We start from the raw sequence: 16,711 nt of genomic DNA on the forward strand, positions 1-16,711 counted from the left end.
TTAAAATATATTATATTTATTATTTTTTGTTATTATAATGGGAACCCGTCTTTCATAACAATAACACAACTCTTGGTCACTTTGCTTGCGTTTATTACATTCCATTGTCCTTTCTGTGGACCACTCGAAGCCATCTGTAATATAAAATTAAAATATCCTAATTTATTTGACTGCTAACTGACATCAATAATACAAATAAAGTAGGATCTATTTAATTTGAAATCGGTTATATTTCAATTTCAACAAATTTATTGACGTATATTAATTACAGTCGAATCGGTTATATTGAAGTCTTGCTAGATATGAAATTTAATATAATTTCTGTTCATACATATTTGAAATCTGGAGAATTTGAAGAGATTTTCCGTTCCCTGAACTATTCTCTGACTATAAGAATCAGGTTCTACTGTATAAATATATATATATCCATAGTTCATACATTCATCATGCAATATCGTTATGTTTGAACAATATGACTTATTTGACTCTTAAAAGGAAATCTACCAAGGTGGAGGTGCTGTAGCCATGGAACAAAACAATACTGTACATCAAGTTTTGCGTGCAAATAAATTTCACGGACTTCGATTACATTCAGAAATTGTGAAAATAAATCTCTGTGAAAAATACATGTAAAGCAGAACTCCAAAACTCCTCGGTATAAAAACGAGAAAATTATTCACCGTGAAAATGATTTCATTTACAATATACTGTTAAAATATTCCTGTTCTGATGTTTGCCTGTCAATATTTATGTTTTATGAGAATACTTTCATACAGCCTCATACACAATGTGATAATAATGATAAGAGTATCACTCACATTTTGCCTTCTTTATCCTAGCAAGTATCCATGGTGTTGCAGCGCATTCTCAATAAGCTATAAATAAATCAAGCCATTGTAAACACAAAGTGCAAAACAACAATATACAAAAATAAAATTATATTTTATTAATAGGCCATACAACATACGATCCCAATAGAATAAAAAAATAAAAAATAAAATCACTGTTGTGTGACTGTCAACGTATCCATCATATAATTTTGCTGGTTTTTTTTTTAATTTTTATTTTACTTTGATAAGCATATACATGTTAGTTTCATCTTGATACTGCTGTACTGTATACCGTATTGTACTAGGTGCATAAAGGAAAGAAGAAATATAAACTTTTATTTTATCTAAAAGAGGTCAACCGACTGACAGACTTAGATAGGTATACTGTTTCAAAATTAAGTCAAACTCAATAGTTTCAGTCTATTATCTATAAATTCTGTTTCAAAAATTAGGTCAAATAAAATATTTTAAGTCTATTGTCTTTCAAAACTTACCGCAGTGTAAAACTTATCGAATTCCGCTCTGCTTACAATTAGATCGTCTAATAAAAAGATGCAAACGTATTTGAAGGTAATGAAATACAGAAGACAGACTATGTTGAAATATAATTTTAAGTTTTGCCATTGCTAATGATTTGTACCAAAAAAATTATATTCTTTCTCTTATAAAGGCTGCAATAAATATGTAGTCAATTGGAGAGTTATAAATTATAACAAGCATTTAGTTCAGTGTGACTATTAAGTTATACCCCTCTCACTTCATACAGAAAATACACAACCCTAGTAATCTCCCTTTGTTATACGGACATCCGCTTAGTATTGGTATCAAAACGTAGGATATACCATTGCCTTAAATCTAATTCACTTCAAATTCATTAACTGTAGAGCTAATACTGATTACAGTTCATAACCTTTCCCTAACCACTTACTACTGGTATTCATTATTGAATACTGTCGCATAACCTTGTCCCTAACAACTTACTATTGGTATTCATTATTGAATACTGTCGCATAACCTTGTCTCTAACCACTTACTATTGGTATTCATTATTGAATACTGTCCCATAACCTTGTCTCTAACCACTTACTATTGGTATTCATTATTGAATACTGTCCCATAACCTTGTCTCTAACCACTTACTATTGGTATTCATTATTGAATAATGTCCCATAACTTTGTCCCTAACAACTTACTATTGGTATTCATTATTGAATACTGTCCCATAACCTTGTCCCTAACAACTTACTATTGGTATACATTCTGAATACTGTCCCATAACCTTGTCCCTAACAACTTAGTATTGGTATTCATTATTGAATAATGTCCCTTAACCTTGTCTCTAACCACTTACTATTGGTATTCATTATTGAATACTATCGCATAAGCTTTTTCCTAACAACTTACTATTGGTATTCATTATTGAATAATGTCCCATAACCTTGTCCCTAAAAACTTACTATTCGTATTCATTATTGAATACTGTCCCATAACCTTGTCCTTAACAACTTACTATTGGTATTCATTATTGAATATGGTCCCTTAACCTTGTCTCTAACCACTTACTATTAGTATTCATTATTGAATACTGTCCCATAACCTTGTCCCTAACAACTTACTATTGGTATTCATTATTGAATACTGTCCCATAACCTTGTCCCTAACAACTTACTATTGGTATATATTCTGAATACTGTCCCAGAAGCTTTTCCCTAACCACTTACTATTGGTATTCATTATTGAATACTGTCCCATAACCTTGTCCCAAACAACTTACTATTGGTATTCATTATTGAATACTGTCCCTTAACCTTGTGTCTAACCACTTACTATTGGTATTCATTATTGAATACTATCACATAAGCTTTTTCCTAACAACTTACTATTGGTATTCATTATTGAATAATGTCCCATAACCTTGTCCCTAAAAACTTACTATTCGTATTCATTATTGAATACTGTCCCATAACCTTGTCCCTAACAACTTACTATTGGTATTCATTATTGAATACTGTCCCATAACCTTGTCTCTAACCACTTACTATTGGTATTCATTATTGAATAATGTCCCATAACCTTGTCCCTAACAACTTACTATTGGTATTCATTATTGAATACTGTCCCATAACCTTGTCCCTAACAACTTACTATTGGTATTCATTATTGAATACTGTCCCAGAAGCTTTTCCCTAACCACTTACTATTGGTATTCATTATTGAATACTGTCCCATAACCTTGTCCCAAACAACTTACTATTGGTATTCATTATTGAATACTGTCCCTTAACCTTGTGTCTAACCACTTACTATTGGTATTCATTATTGAATACTATCACATAAGCTTTTTCCTAACAACTTACTATTGGTATTCATTATTGAATAATGTCCCATAACCTTGTCCCTAAAAACTTACTATTCGTATTCATTATTGAATACTGTCCCATAACCTTGTCCCTAACAACTTACTATTGGTATTCATTATTGAATACTGTCCCATAACCTTGTCCCTAATAACTTACTATTGGTATTCATTATTGAATACTGTCCCATAACCTTGTCCCTAACAACTTACTATTGGTATTCATTATTGAATACTGTCCCATAACCTTGTCCCTAACAACTTACTATTGGTATTCATTATTGAATACTGTCCCATAACCTTGTCCCTAACAACTTACTATTGGTATTCATTATTGAATACTGTCCCATAACCTTGTCCCTAACAACTTACTATTGGTATTCATTATTGAATACTGTCCCATAACCTTGTCCCTAACAACTTACTATTGGTATTCATTATTGAATACTGTCCCATAACCTTGTCCCTAACAACTTACTATTGGTATTCATTATTGAATACTGTCCCATAACCTTGTCCCTAACAACTTACTATTGGTATTCATTATTGAATACTGTCCCTTAACCTTGTGTCTAACCACTTACTATTGGTATTCATTATTGAATACTGTCCCAGACGCTTTTCCCTAACAACTTACTATTGGTATTCATTATTGAATAATGTCCCATAACCTTGTCCCTAAAAACTTACTATTCGTATTCATTATTGAATACTGTCCCATAACCTTGTGTCTAACCACTTACTATTGGTATTCATTATTGAATACTGTCCCATAACCTTGTCCCTAACAACTTACTATTGGTATTCATTATTGAATACTGTCCCATAACCTTGTCCCTAACAACTTACTATTGGTATTCATTATTGAATACTGTCCCATAACCTTGTCCCTAACAACTTACTATTGGTATTCATTATTGAATACTGTCCCATAACCTTGTCCCTAACAACTTACTATTGGTATTCATTATTGAATACTGTCCCATAACCTTGTCCCTAACAACTTACTATTGGTATTCATTATTGAATACTGTCCCATAACCTTGTCCCTAACAACTTACTATTGGTATTCATTATTGAATACTGTCCCATAACCTTGTCTCTAACCACTTACTATTGGTATTCATTATTGAATACTGTCCCATAACCTTGTCTCTAACCACTTACTATTGGTATTCATTATTGAATACTGTCCCATAACCTTGTCCCTAACCACTTACTATTGGTATTCATTATTGAATACTGTCCCATAACCTTGTCCCTAACAACTTACTATTGGTATTCATTATTGAATACTGTCCCATAACCTTGTCCCTAACAACTTACTATTGGTATTCATTATTGAATACTGTCCCATAACCTTGTCCCTATCCACTTACTATTGGTATTCATTATTGAATACTGTCCCATAACCTTGTCCCTAACCAACTTACTATTGGTATTCATTATTGAATACTGTCCCATAACCTTGTCCCTAACACTTACTATTGGTATTCATTATTGAATACTGTCCCATAACCTTGTCCCTAACCACTTACTATTGGTATTCATTATTGAATACTGTCCCATAAACTTGTCCCTAACAACTTACTATTCGTATTCATTATTGAATACTGTCCCATAAACTTGTCCCTAACAACTTACTATTCGTATTCATTATTGAATACTGTCCCATAACCTTGTCCCTAACCACTTACTATTGGTATTCATTATTGAATACTGTCCCATAACCTTGTCCCTAACCACTTACTATTGGTATTCATTATTGAATACTGTCCCATAACCTTGTCCCTAACCACTTACTATTGGTATTCATTATTGAATACTGTCCCATAACCTTGTCCCTAACCACTTACTATTGGTATTCATTATTGAATACTGTCCCATAACCTTTTCCCTAACAACTTACTATTCGTATTCATTATTGAATACTGTCCCATAACCTTGTCCCTAATACTTACTATTGGTATTCATTATTGAATACTGTCCCAGAACCTTTTCCCTAACCACTTACTATTGGTATTCATTATTGAATACTGTCCCATAACCTTGTCCTAAACAACTTACTATTGGTATTCATTATTGAATACTGTCCCATAACCTTTGTCCTAACCACTTACTATTGGTATTCATTATTGAATACTGTCCCATAACCTTGTCCCTAACAACTTACTATTGGTATTCATTATTGAATACTGTCCCATAACCTTGTCCCTAACAACTTACTATTGGTATTCATTATTGAATACTGTCCCATAACCTTGTCTCTAACCACTTACTATTGGTATTCATTATTGAATACTGTCCCATAACCTTGTCCCTAACAACTTACTATTGGTATTCATTATTGAATACTGTCCCATAACCTTGTCCCTAACAACTTACTATTGGTATTCATTATTGAATACTGTCCCATAACCTTGTCCCTAACAACTTACTATTGGTATTCATTATTGAATACTGTCCCATAACCTTGTCCCTAACAACTTACTATTGGTATTCATTATTGAATACTGTCCCATAACCTTGTCCCTAACCACTTACTATTGGTATTCATTATTGAATACTGTCCCATAACCTTGTCCCTAACAACTTACTATTGGTATTCATTATTGAATACTGTCCCATAACCTTGTCCCTAACAACTTACTATTGGTATTCATTATTGAATACTGTCCCATAACCTTGTCCCTAACAACTTACTATTGGTATTCATTATTGAATACTGTCCCATAACCTTGTCCCTAACAACTTACTATTGGTATTCATTATTGAATACTGTCCCATAACCTTGTCCCTAACCAACTTACTATTGGTATTCATTATTGAATACTGTCCCATAACCTTGTCCCTAACAACTTACTATTGGTATTCATTATTGAATACTGTCCCATAACCTTGTCCCTAACAACTTACTATTGGTATTCATTATTGAATACTGTCCCTAACCTTGTCCCTAACAACTTACTATTGGTATTCATTATTGAATACTGTCCCATAACCTTGTCCCTAACAACTTACTATTGGTATTCATTATTGAATACTGTCCCATAACCTTGTCCCTAACAACTTACTATTGGTATTCATTATTGAATACTGTCCCATAACCTTGTCCCTAACAACTTACTATTGGTATTCATTATTGAATACTGTCCCAGAACCTTGTCCCTAAAACAACTTACTATTCGTATTCATTATTGAATACTGTCCCATAACCTTGTCCCTAACAACTTACTATTCGTATTCATTATTGAATACTGTCCCATAACCTTGTCCCTAACAACTTACTATTGGTATTCATTATTGAATACTGTCCCATAACCTTGTCCCTAACAACTTACTATTGGTATTCATTATCTGAATACTGTCCCATAAGCTTGTCCCTAACACTTACTATTGGTATTCATTATTGAATAACTGTCCCATAACCTTGTCCCTAACAACTTACTATTGGTATTCATTATTGAATACTGTCCCATAACCTTGTCCCTAACAACTTACTATTGGTATTCATTATTGAATACTGTCCCATAACCTTGTCCCTAACAACTTACTATTGGTATTCATTATTGAATACTGTCCCATAACCTTGTCCCTAACCACTTACTATTGGTATTCATTATTGAATACTGTCCCATAACCTTGTCCCTAACAACTTACTATTGGTATTCATTATTGAATACTGTCCCATAACCTTGTCCCTAACAACTTACTATTGGTATTCATTATTGAATACTGTCCCATAACCTTGTCCCTAACAACTTACTATTGGTATCATATTGAATACTGTCCCAAACTTTCCCTACTTACTATTGGTATTCATTATTGAATACTGTCCCATAACCTTGTCCCTAACAACTTACTATTGGTATTCATTATTGAATACTGTCCCATAACCTTGTCCCTAACAACTTACTATTGGTATTCATTATTGAATACTGTCCCATAACCTTGTCCCTAACAACTTACTATTGGTATTCATTATCTGAATACTGTCCCATAACTTTTCCCTAACAACTTACTATTGGTATTCATTATTGAATACTGTCCCATTACCTTGTCCCTAACAACTTACTATTGGTATTCATTATTGAATACTGTCCCATAACCTTGTCCCTAACAACTTACTATTGGTATTCATTATTGAATACTGTCCCATAACCTTGTCCCTAACAACTTACTATTGGTATTCATTATTGAATACTGTCCCATAACCTTGTCCCTAACAACTTACTATTGGTATTCATTATTGAATACTGTCCCAGAACCTTGTCCCTAACAACTTACTATTGGTATTCATTATTGAATAATGTCCCATAACCTTGTCCCTAACAACTTACTATTGGTATTCATTATTGAATACTGTCCCATAACCTTGTCCCTAACAACTTACTATTGGTATTCATTATTGAATACTGTCCCATAACCTTGTCCCTAACAACTTACTATTGGTATTCATTATTGAATACTGTCCCATAACCTTGTCCCTAACAACTTACTATTAGTATTCATTATTGAATACTGTCCCTTAACCTTGTCCCTAACAACTTACTATTGGTATTCATTATTGAATACTGTCCCAGACGCTTTTCCCTAACCACTTACTATTGGTATTCATTATTGAATACTGTCCCATAACCTTGTCCCTAACAACTTACTATTGGTATTCATTATTGAATACTGTCCCATAACCTTGTCCTAACAACTTACTATTGGTATTCATTATTGAATACTGTCCCTTATAACCTTGTCCCTAAACAACTTACTATTGGTATTCATTATTGAATACTGTCCCATAACCTTGTCCCTAAACAACTTACTATTGGTATTCATTATTGAATACTGTCCCATAACCTTGTCCCTAACAACTTACTATTGGTATTCATTATTGAATACTGTCCCATAACCTTGTCCCTAACAACTTACTATTGGTATTCATTATTGAATACTGTCCCATAACCTTGTCCCTAACAACTTACTATTGGTATTCATTATTGAATACTGTCCCATAACCTTGTCCCTAACAACTTACTATTGGTATTCATTATTGAATATGTCCCATAACCTTGTCCCTAACCACTTACTATTGGTATTCATTATTGAATACTGTCCCATAACCTTGTCCCTAACAACTTACTATTGGTATTCATTATTGAATAACTGTCCATATATTTCATAACCTTGTCCCTAACAACTTACTATTGGTATTCATTATTGAATACTGTCCCATAACCTTGTCCCTAACAACTTACTATTGGTATTCATTATTGAATACTGTCCCATAACCTTGTCCCTAACAACTTACTATTGGTATTCATTATTGAATACTGTCCCATAACCTTGTCCCTAACAACTTACTATTGGTATTCATTATTGAATACTGTCCCATAACCTTGTCCCTAACAACTTACTATTGGTATTCATTATTGAATACTGTCCCATAACCTTGTCCCTAACAACTTACTATTGGTATTCATTATTGAATACTGTCCCATAACCTTGTCCCTAACAACTTACTATTGGTATTCATTATTAAATACTGTCCCATAACCTTGTCCCTAACAACTTACTATTGGTATTCATTATTGAATACTGTCCCATAACCTTGTCCCTAACAACTTACTATTGGTATTCATTATTGAATACTGTCCCATAACCTTGTCCCTAACCACTTACTATTGGTATTCATTATTGAATACTGTCCCATAACCTTGTCCCTAACAACTTACTATTGGTATTCATTATTGAATAATGTCCCATAACCTTGTCCCTAACAACTTACTATTGGTATTCATTATTGAATACTGTCCCATAACCTTGTCCTAACCACTTACTATTGGTATCATTATTGAATATGTCCCATAACCTTGTCCCTAACCACTTACTATTGGTATTCATTATTGAATACTGTCCCATAACCTTGTCCCTAACAACTTACTATTGTATTCATTATTGAATACTGTCCCATAACCTTGTCCCTAACAACTTACTATTGGTATTCATTATTGAATACTGTCCCATAACCTTGTCCCTAACAACTTACTATTTGGTATTCATTATTATTGTATCATTTGAATACTGTCCCATAACCTTGTCCCTAACAACTTACTATTGGTATTCATTATTGAATACTGTCCCATAACCTTGTCCCTAACAACTTACTATTGGTATTCATTATTGAATACTGTCCCATAACCTTGTCCCTAACAACTTACTATTGGTATTCATTATTGAATACTGTCCCATAACCTTGTCCCTAACAACTTACTACTATTGGTATTCATTATTGAATACTGTCCCATAACCTTGTCCCTAACAACTTACTATTGGTATTCATTATTGAATACTGTCCCATAACCTTGTCCCTAACAACTTACTATTGGTATTCATTATTGAATACTGTCCCATAACCTTGTCCCTAACAACTTACTATTGGTATTCATTATTGAATACTGTCCCTTAACCTTGTCCCTAAAAACTTACTATTGGTATTCATTATTGAATACTGTCCCAGAAGCTTTACCCTAACCACTTACTATTTGTATTCATTATTGAATACTGTCCAATAACCTTGTCCCTAACCACTTACTATTGGTATTCATTATTGAATACTGTCCCATAACCTTGTCCCTAACAACTTACTATTGGTATACATTATTGAATACTGTCCCAGAAGCTTTTCCCTAACCACTTACTATTGGTATTCATTATTGAATACTGTCCCATAACCTTGTCTCTAACCACTTACTATTGGTATTCATTATTAAATACTGTCCCAGAAGCTTTACCCTAACCACTTACTATTTGGTATTCATTATTGAATACTGTCCAATAACCTTGTCCCTAACCACTTACTGTTGGTATTCATTATTGAATACTGTCCCATAACCTTGTCTCTAACCACTTACTATAGGTATTACCATTATTGAATACTGTCCATAACCTTGTCCCTTAACTTACTATTGGTATTCATTATTGAATACTGTCCCATAACCTTGTCCCTAACCACTTACTATTGGTATTCATTATTGAATACTGTCCCATAACCTTGTCCCTAACCACTTACTTTGGTATTCATTATTGAATACTGTCCCATAACCTTGTCCCTAACCACTTACTATTGGTATTCATTATTGAATACTGTCCCATAACCTTGTCCCTAACCACTTACTATTGGTATTCATTATTGAATACTGTCCCATAACCTTGTTCTAACCACTTACTATTGGTATTCATTATTGAATACTGTCCATAACCTTTTTCCCTAACAACTTACTATTGGTATTCATTATTGAATAATGTCCCATAACCTTGTCCCTAACAACTTACTATTCGTATTCATTATTGAATACTGTCCCATAAACTTGTCCCTAACAACTTACTATTCGTATTCATTATTGAATACTGTCCCATAACCTTGTCCCTAATACTTACTATTCGTATTCATTATTGAATACTGTCCCATAACCTTGTCCCTATCCACTTACTATTGGTATTCATTAATGAATACTATCGCATTAGCTTTTTCCTAACATTTTACTATTGGTATTCATTATTGAATACTGTCTCATAACCTTGTTCCCTATCCACTTACTATTGGTATTCATTATTGAATACTGTCCCATAACCTTGTCCCTAACAACTAACTATTGTTATTCATTATTGAATACTGTCTCATAACCTTGTCCCTATCCACTTACTATTGGTATTCATTATTGAATACTGTCCCATAACCTTGTCCCTAACAACTTACTATTGGTATTCATTATTGAATACTGTCCCATAACCTTGTCCCTAACAACTTACTATTGGTATTCATTATTAAATACTGTCCCATTACCTTGTCCCTATCCACTTACTATTGGTATTCATTAATGAATACTATCGCATTAGCTTTTTCCTAACATTTTACTATTGGTATTCATTATTGAATAATGTCCCATAACCTTGTCCCTAACAACTAACTATTGTTATTCATTATTGAATACTGTCTCATAACCTTGTCCCTATCCACTTACTATTGGTATTCATTATTGAAAACTGTCCCATAACCTTGTCTCTAACCACTTACTATTGGTATTCATTATTGAATAATGTCCCATAACCTTGTCCCTAACAACTTACTATTGGTATTCATTATTGAATACTGTCCCATAACCTTGTCCCTAACAACTTACTATTGGTATTCATTATTGAATACTGTCCCTTAACCTTGTCCCTAACAACTTACTATTCGTATTCATTATCGAATACTGTCCCATAACCTTGTCCCTAACAACTTACTATTGGTATACATTATTGAATACTGTCCAAGAAACTTTTCCCTAACCACTTACTATTGGTATTCATTATTGAATAATGTCCCATAACCTTGTCCCTAACAACTTACTATTGGTATACATTATTGAATACTGTCCCAGACGCTTTTCCCTAACCACTTACTATTGGTATTCATTATTGAATACTGTCCCAGAAGCGTGCTTTCGTCCACAAAACCATCACCGTCGTTGTCCATCTCCAGGAATACCATCTGTCGGAAAGCGTGGTTTGAACCACCCATCTCGTATTCCTTTTCACTTATGCGACCATCGTCTAGAAACAATAACAATACAACTTCACCATATCTTATTTTGTTTTATTATTAGCTTCAAATGAAAAGTAATGACAGTATTTCCAAAGAATTAAATTGAAATCTTATTGACGTAGGTTGAAAACCTTTATGTCATATCATTAGACCTATACCACAGATAGTATATTACCAATGGTAAAATACATTTGAGTTGCAAAATTTTTATCAATAATTATCTTGCATATTGCCCTTTAAGTGGTTGTCCAGCAGGTCTTTAAACCTATTCGTGGTTTCTGCGTTCACGACAGATTCTGGCAAACCGCTATCCAGATATCCACTAACTGTTAAAGTAAACTAGTTTTCCTGATAATGACATCATTGTATCAAAAATTAGTAGAAGATAATTAATAGTGTAATATACTATATATCTGTTAAATATGCTCCACCGCTGACAAATGGTATTTCCCACTATCTAAAACAGGAGCAGACGATTTAGTATTTTTCTTCAGTTACAAAAGTTACTCCCTGTACAGCATTACCACCATTGAACAAGTTGAGGTTCTAATTTTAATTCAAATTAAAAGTATGAAAAATAATTAATTGCATCCCGAAAAAAATGCGTGGCACTTTATCCTATATGGAATGAAGTACTGATTGCACATGCTCCAAAGGCAAAATAAATTATTTCATATTATTTTTTGTGTTAATTAGACATATATATATACACATAATTTAACACCAATTATTGTTCAATTGATGAATATCAGTTATGCTCTGTCAGCGGTGGAGCATCTTTAAATTTTGCGATTCACTGTTTCAAATTTGTTCGCGGGTATTTATTTCTTTCCTATTTCCTTTTTCATTGTAGTCTTTGAAACCGTCATTCATACTGATAGGCTGTGATAGGTAAACCATATGATTTTGATTATTTTTGCGAGGTATTAATTTTCGTGAATTTGAATGGATCCGCGCATTTGCGAAATGGAATTCCTCGCAAATGTAAGCAACTTCAGGAATAGCTATTAAAAGATCATGTATTGTATGGCTACATGTACTTACGGTTCGCATCAGCGTGGATGAATGCTTGCTCAAGCTCCCGTTCTTGTATAATGCCGTCGTTATTTCGATCGATATGCTTGAAAGCTATATCGGTCGCTGCGTATATCTGCTGGTGTGAAGGTGTAGCGTGGGTGGTCTGCCTACGAAGAAAAACAATTACTGAATGCATAAATTTGGAGGACATTATTAATATATATTAGATTATGCTATAGTCTTTCTATTTTTAGAAACACCGAGTTAATATTCCTTTGAGAACTTCATTGCCAAAACGCTACATTCTTTACGGTGGGAGCGTTCTTTGATCAATTGTAATCGTAATTAATATACACATTAGAGATTGTTTTTACATTTGATAAAGAAACGACATGTCTAATATAAAAATGATGGACCTTTGTTTCGGTTCATATGGTGTCATATCGCCCTTGTAGAATTTAAAATAATGACCTCGGCTACGCCCACGGTCATTATTTATTCTACGCGGGCGATATAACACCATATGGACCTCAGCCAAAGTCCATAATTGATATATACCCATGTCAGTAGCAATTGCAATGTTAACAGTATTGTATCCGTCTTTGATACGCCAGGGGCTACCTTCACTATCATTCACTATCGATGGACTATCATATAGTAATACTGGAGGCAGTTAAGGAGAGAGACTACATAGAGAGCAACACCAAACTCCAAGTCAACATTACTGTTAACAACCGTGTACCGATGTTCAATTGTTTTGATCTACATCGACCAAACTACTTGTTCATTTAGTGTCAAACACGAAGCCTTCTGGTTTGTTATGAAATAGTCCATGGATGGATATAACGACAGCGATAGTAACCCCTGGAGTATAGAGGATGGGTATAAAACGTGTCCCAGATGATTAGTTTTAAAGAGTGAATGAAATACGTTCGTATGAGTCACACAGTGCACGTGGCATGTACACTGGCAGCTAAAATTGTTTCAAATACACCAACAATAAGATTTTTTTTCTAATAACTTCCATTTTTTTCTCAGAAGTATCCATAGAGGCTCGAAAATCACTAAAAACCAGTCACTATGATAATGAAGGAATATAATGGGTTCAATAATAAAAAGTTAATTTTAGGTTAAAGTTTCTTTAAAATAACTTTTATTCGCGTGCGATTTATTTTCGCGATCGAATGAAATTCGCGAAAGTTTATCTCTGCGAATTATGATCGATATGACTTAGTATGATAGAAGAACTATATGTCGTGTGTTCCGCGAAAGTTTATCTCCGTGAACTTGTTTTGAAACGGAATTCACGAAATTTAATAACCACGAATAAAAGTTTAAAGGATATCAAACTTTCATATCGCAATATACTATATCCTCGATACTCAAGGTTTTCCGATCACTTACGATTTCTACACCCCTGGACTATATGAAAGTAAAATTGGAGGCAACGGAGCAGGTAATTTAGTCGTTTAATGAACATCAAAAGAGCCTTATAACGGTACACTGTGGTTAACAGTGTGGCTTTGATGTTAGGCGTCGCTCTCTCTGTAGTCTTCAAAGGAAATCTTTGAAGGCCCGTAATTGGTTCAGATGTTTTCCGCTGAGTTGCCTTCAGTTTTACTATGAGATAGTCCAGGGGTTTAGAGATCGTAAGTGATCGGAACCCCTGGAGTATCGAGGATGGATAGACTACTTACCCGAAGGATGCACCGACTGACAGAAGCAAAATTAGTGCACTGATGTAATACATGATGGTTAATCTGGGGGATCGCCGAGTTAATTCCGGGAACTGTGGAAATGATCAAGGAATTTAGCATGCATGTAAGGGTTTTTTTTTGCCCCATTTCAATATCTCTTATTTTTCAACAATTTAGAGGAAAAAAATAAAGTACTAAAATTACCATTGAATGTGAAATAAAGTGACAAAAACGTATTGTTTCACACATTTATGCTTAAAATTTTAATTACCACGAAGCTACAGATATTGATAAATTTTATTTGAAATCTTATAACTTCTTTGATCTATGTTGAAACGAGACTTCAACGGGATTGAAACCTCAGAAGAATACATCCTTAATGCATTCGTGTAAAGATTGAGATAAGCAATGACTTACTTTATAGATATCGTTCTCTTAGAAGGAAAAAGAACTAAACATGTGGAAAAAAAATTAAAAACATTCTTTTCTTTTGTGGTACAATTATAGTTTTAATGCATACTTGTACATATTTAGATAAGCCATGATGTATTTCATAAATATCGTCCACTTAGAAGGAAAACGAAAGGAAATATGCAAACTTTTAAAAAAAATTAACCAAAAGTTTATCGAACAGTATCCTGCTTATCTAAGACTAGTAATATTAGACACCTTACCTGATCGAGGCCTCCACGATAAAGAGTGTCACTTGCCTGCGTTTTAATAGGAACGCTTATCGTAGTAAACACCTGTCTTTTTCACTTATGTAACAAACTATATATTGTATGAACTATGTTGTATGAACACAATAAAATTGATTAGATTCAGTGGACATAAGTTAGACATTCAATATAATAAGGCAAAACGATCTTGATATTTTATTTGTATTCAGTAATTTATGTTTTATGTTTATTTCGTTTATTTCGATAATTTATAATTTTATTTATTTATTGTTTTAAATTGTTACCTAGGAATATTTTAATTATGGCTTTTTTGTCATTTTTTATATAAACTGGTGCATGCAAAGTAATTGCATATATAATTTGCATTTTTGTTACAATTTATAATAATCATTATTATAATTTTATTCTCAGTCCAGGGATACCACATTTTATAAAAAAAACAAGTTTATGGAAACACTATTAAATGGTGCCACTTTTATTTTGTTACGAAATAGGTTTGTATGTTCATTAAAAGAAGGGTGTAAATAGAATTAACGACGCGAGAAAAAAAACACCACATTTAAAATAATTGAATATATTCAAGACCGAAAAATACAAGGTTGCTAAAAATTATTTCGATAATGGGAACGTGGCGACATCGTTTAATGGTCAATGTGCCAGAACATGGCTGTTTCGTGATTATAGTGAGGTCTAAAATATGGGACACTGACGTTATCAAGTATGTCAAAAGTGTAATCCGAACGACGGCATCAAAAATGCAAAATGTGTAACATACAAGAACTGTATTAAACGTTGATTTAGTGTCAAAATGGCTACAGTTGTACAGTGGCAACAATTATCAAGGTATCAAAACGTCAGATAAAGTAGCAAAAGTTACACCATTACTCAAAACCAGCATTTTTGTCCTTAAAATGATTATTTATACTCATCACAGCATTTATAATCTTATATTACTAGAAATGTAGAAATCACTGTCAGTTGTTACGGATAAGTGTTCAACACTTGCACCTTAACCTAGTCATTTCCGTCGCCGACGCCAGTGGATTCTACAAGTCCCTCCCCCTCTTCGAGAGGCTAGCTGAAACACATATTGAGTTCTTGTTCAGTTCCAATGGTACTGAACATTTGTATGAATTGAATGGAAGGGCACTCTCATTTCTCAGAAAACTTGTTACCCCTCCCCTCCTAAAAAAAAGGTTTGCCCTCTCTGTCCATTAGATGGGTGCCAAAGTCACCATCTTGAACAAACGAATATGACTTTCCTATTCAACTGTTGCCAATGTTGTGAAATGACCATTAAAGCCTCTTGTTTGTAATGGAAATGAATGCATACATCATTTAAGGTTCTATGTTTTGTTGTTAGAAAGTTAGTGGTTCCTTGAAGTGAGGCTTATTGACTAAGACAAAAAATACCTTACATACATAATAATGACAAAAGTATGAAACGTCAAGGTCACCATGTGAAATGCAAGGTCACCATGTCCCTTAATGTCAAGAGCTAGATGATATTTCTTATTTTTTGAGTAGTAGAGTTGTCCTAACTTGTT

General features: G+C 33.3%; 1 protein-coding gene across 1 annotated transcript; it reads right to left on the bottom strand.

Moving 5' to 3' along the window:
• Window positions 1–76: 76 nt before the first annotated feature.
• LOC138321856 (uncharacterized) lies at window positions 77–15,172 on the bottom strand. The gene is made up of 7 exons (XM_069265854.1): window positions 15,159–15,172; window positions 14,485–14,576; window positions 12,815–12,954; window positions 11,629–11,778; window positions 1,325–1,371; window positions 819–875; window positions 77–134 (listed from the first exon to the last, which is right to left on the bottom strand). Exons 2-6 carry the CDS (start codon window positions 14,535–14,537, stop codon window positions 831–833), a joined length of 435 nt encoding a protein of 144 aa, XP_069121955.1. The 5' UTR covers window positions 14,538–14,576; window positions 15,159–15,172; the 3' UTR covers window positions 77–134; window positions 819–830.
• Between the last annotated feature and the right edge of the window lie 1,539 nt (window positions 15,173–16,711).

The sequence above is a fragment of the Argopecten irradians genome, chromosome 4 (genome assembly GCF_041381155.1).
Source record: "Argopecten irradians isolate NY chromosome 4, Ai_NY, whole genome shotgun sequence".
Lineage (NCBI taxonomy): Eukaryota > Metazoa > Mollusca > Bivalvia > Pectinida > Pectinidae > Argopecten > Argopecten irradians.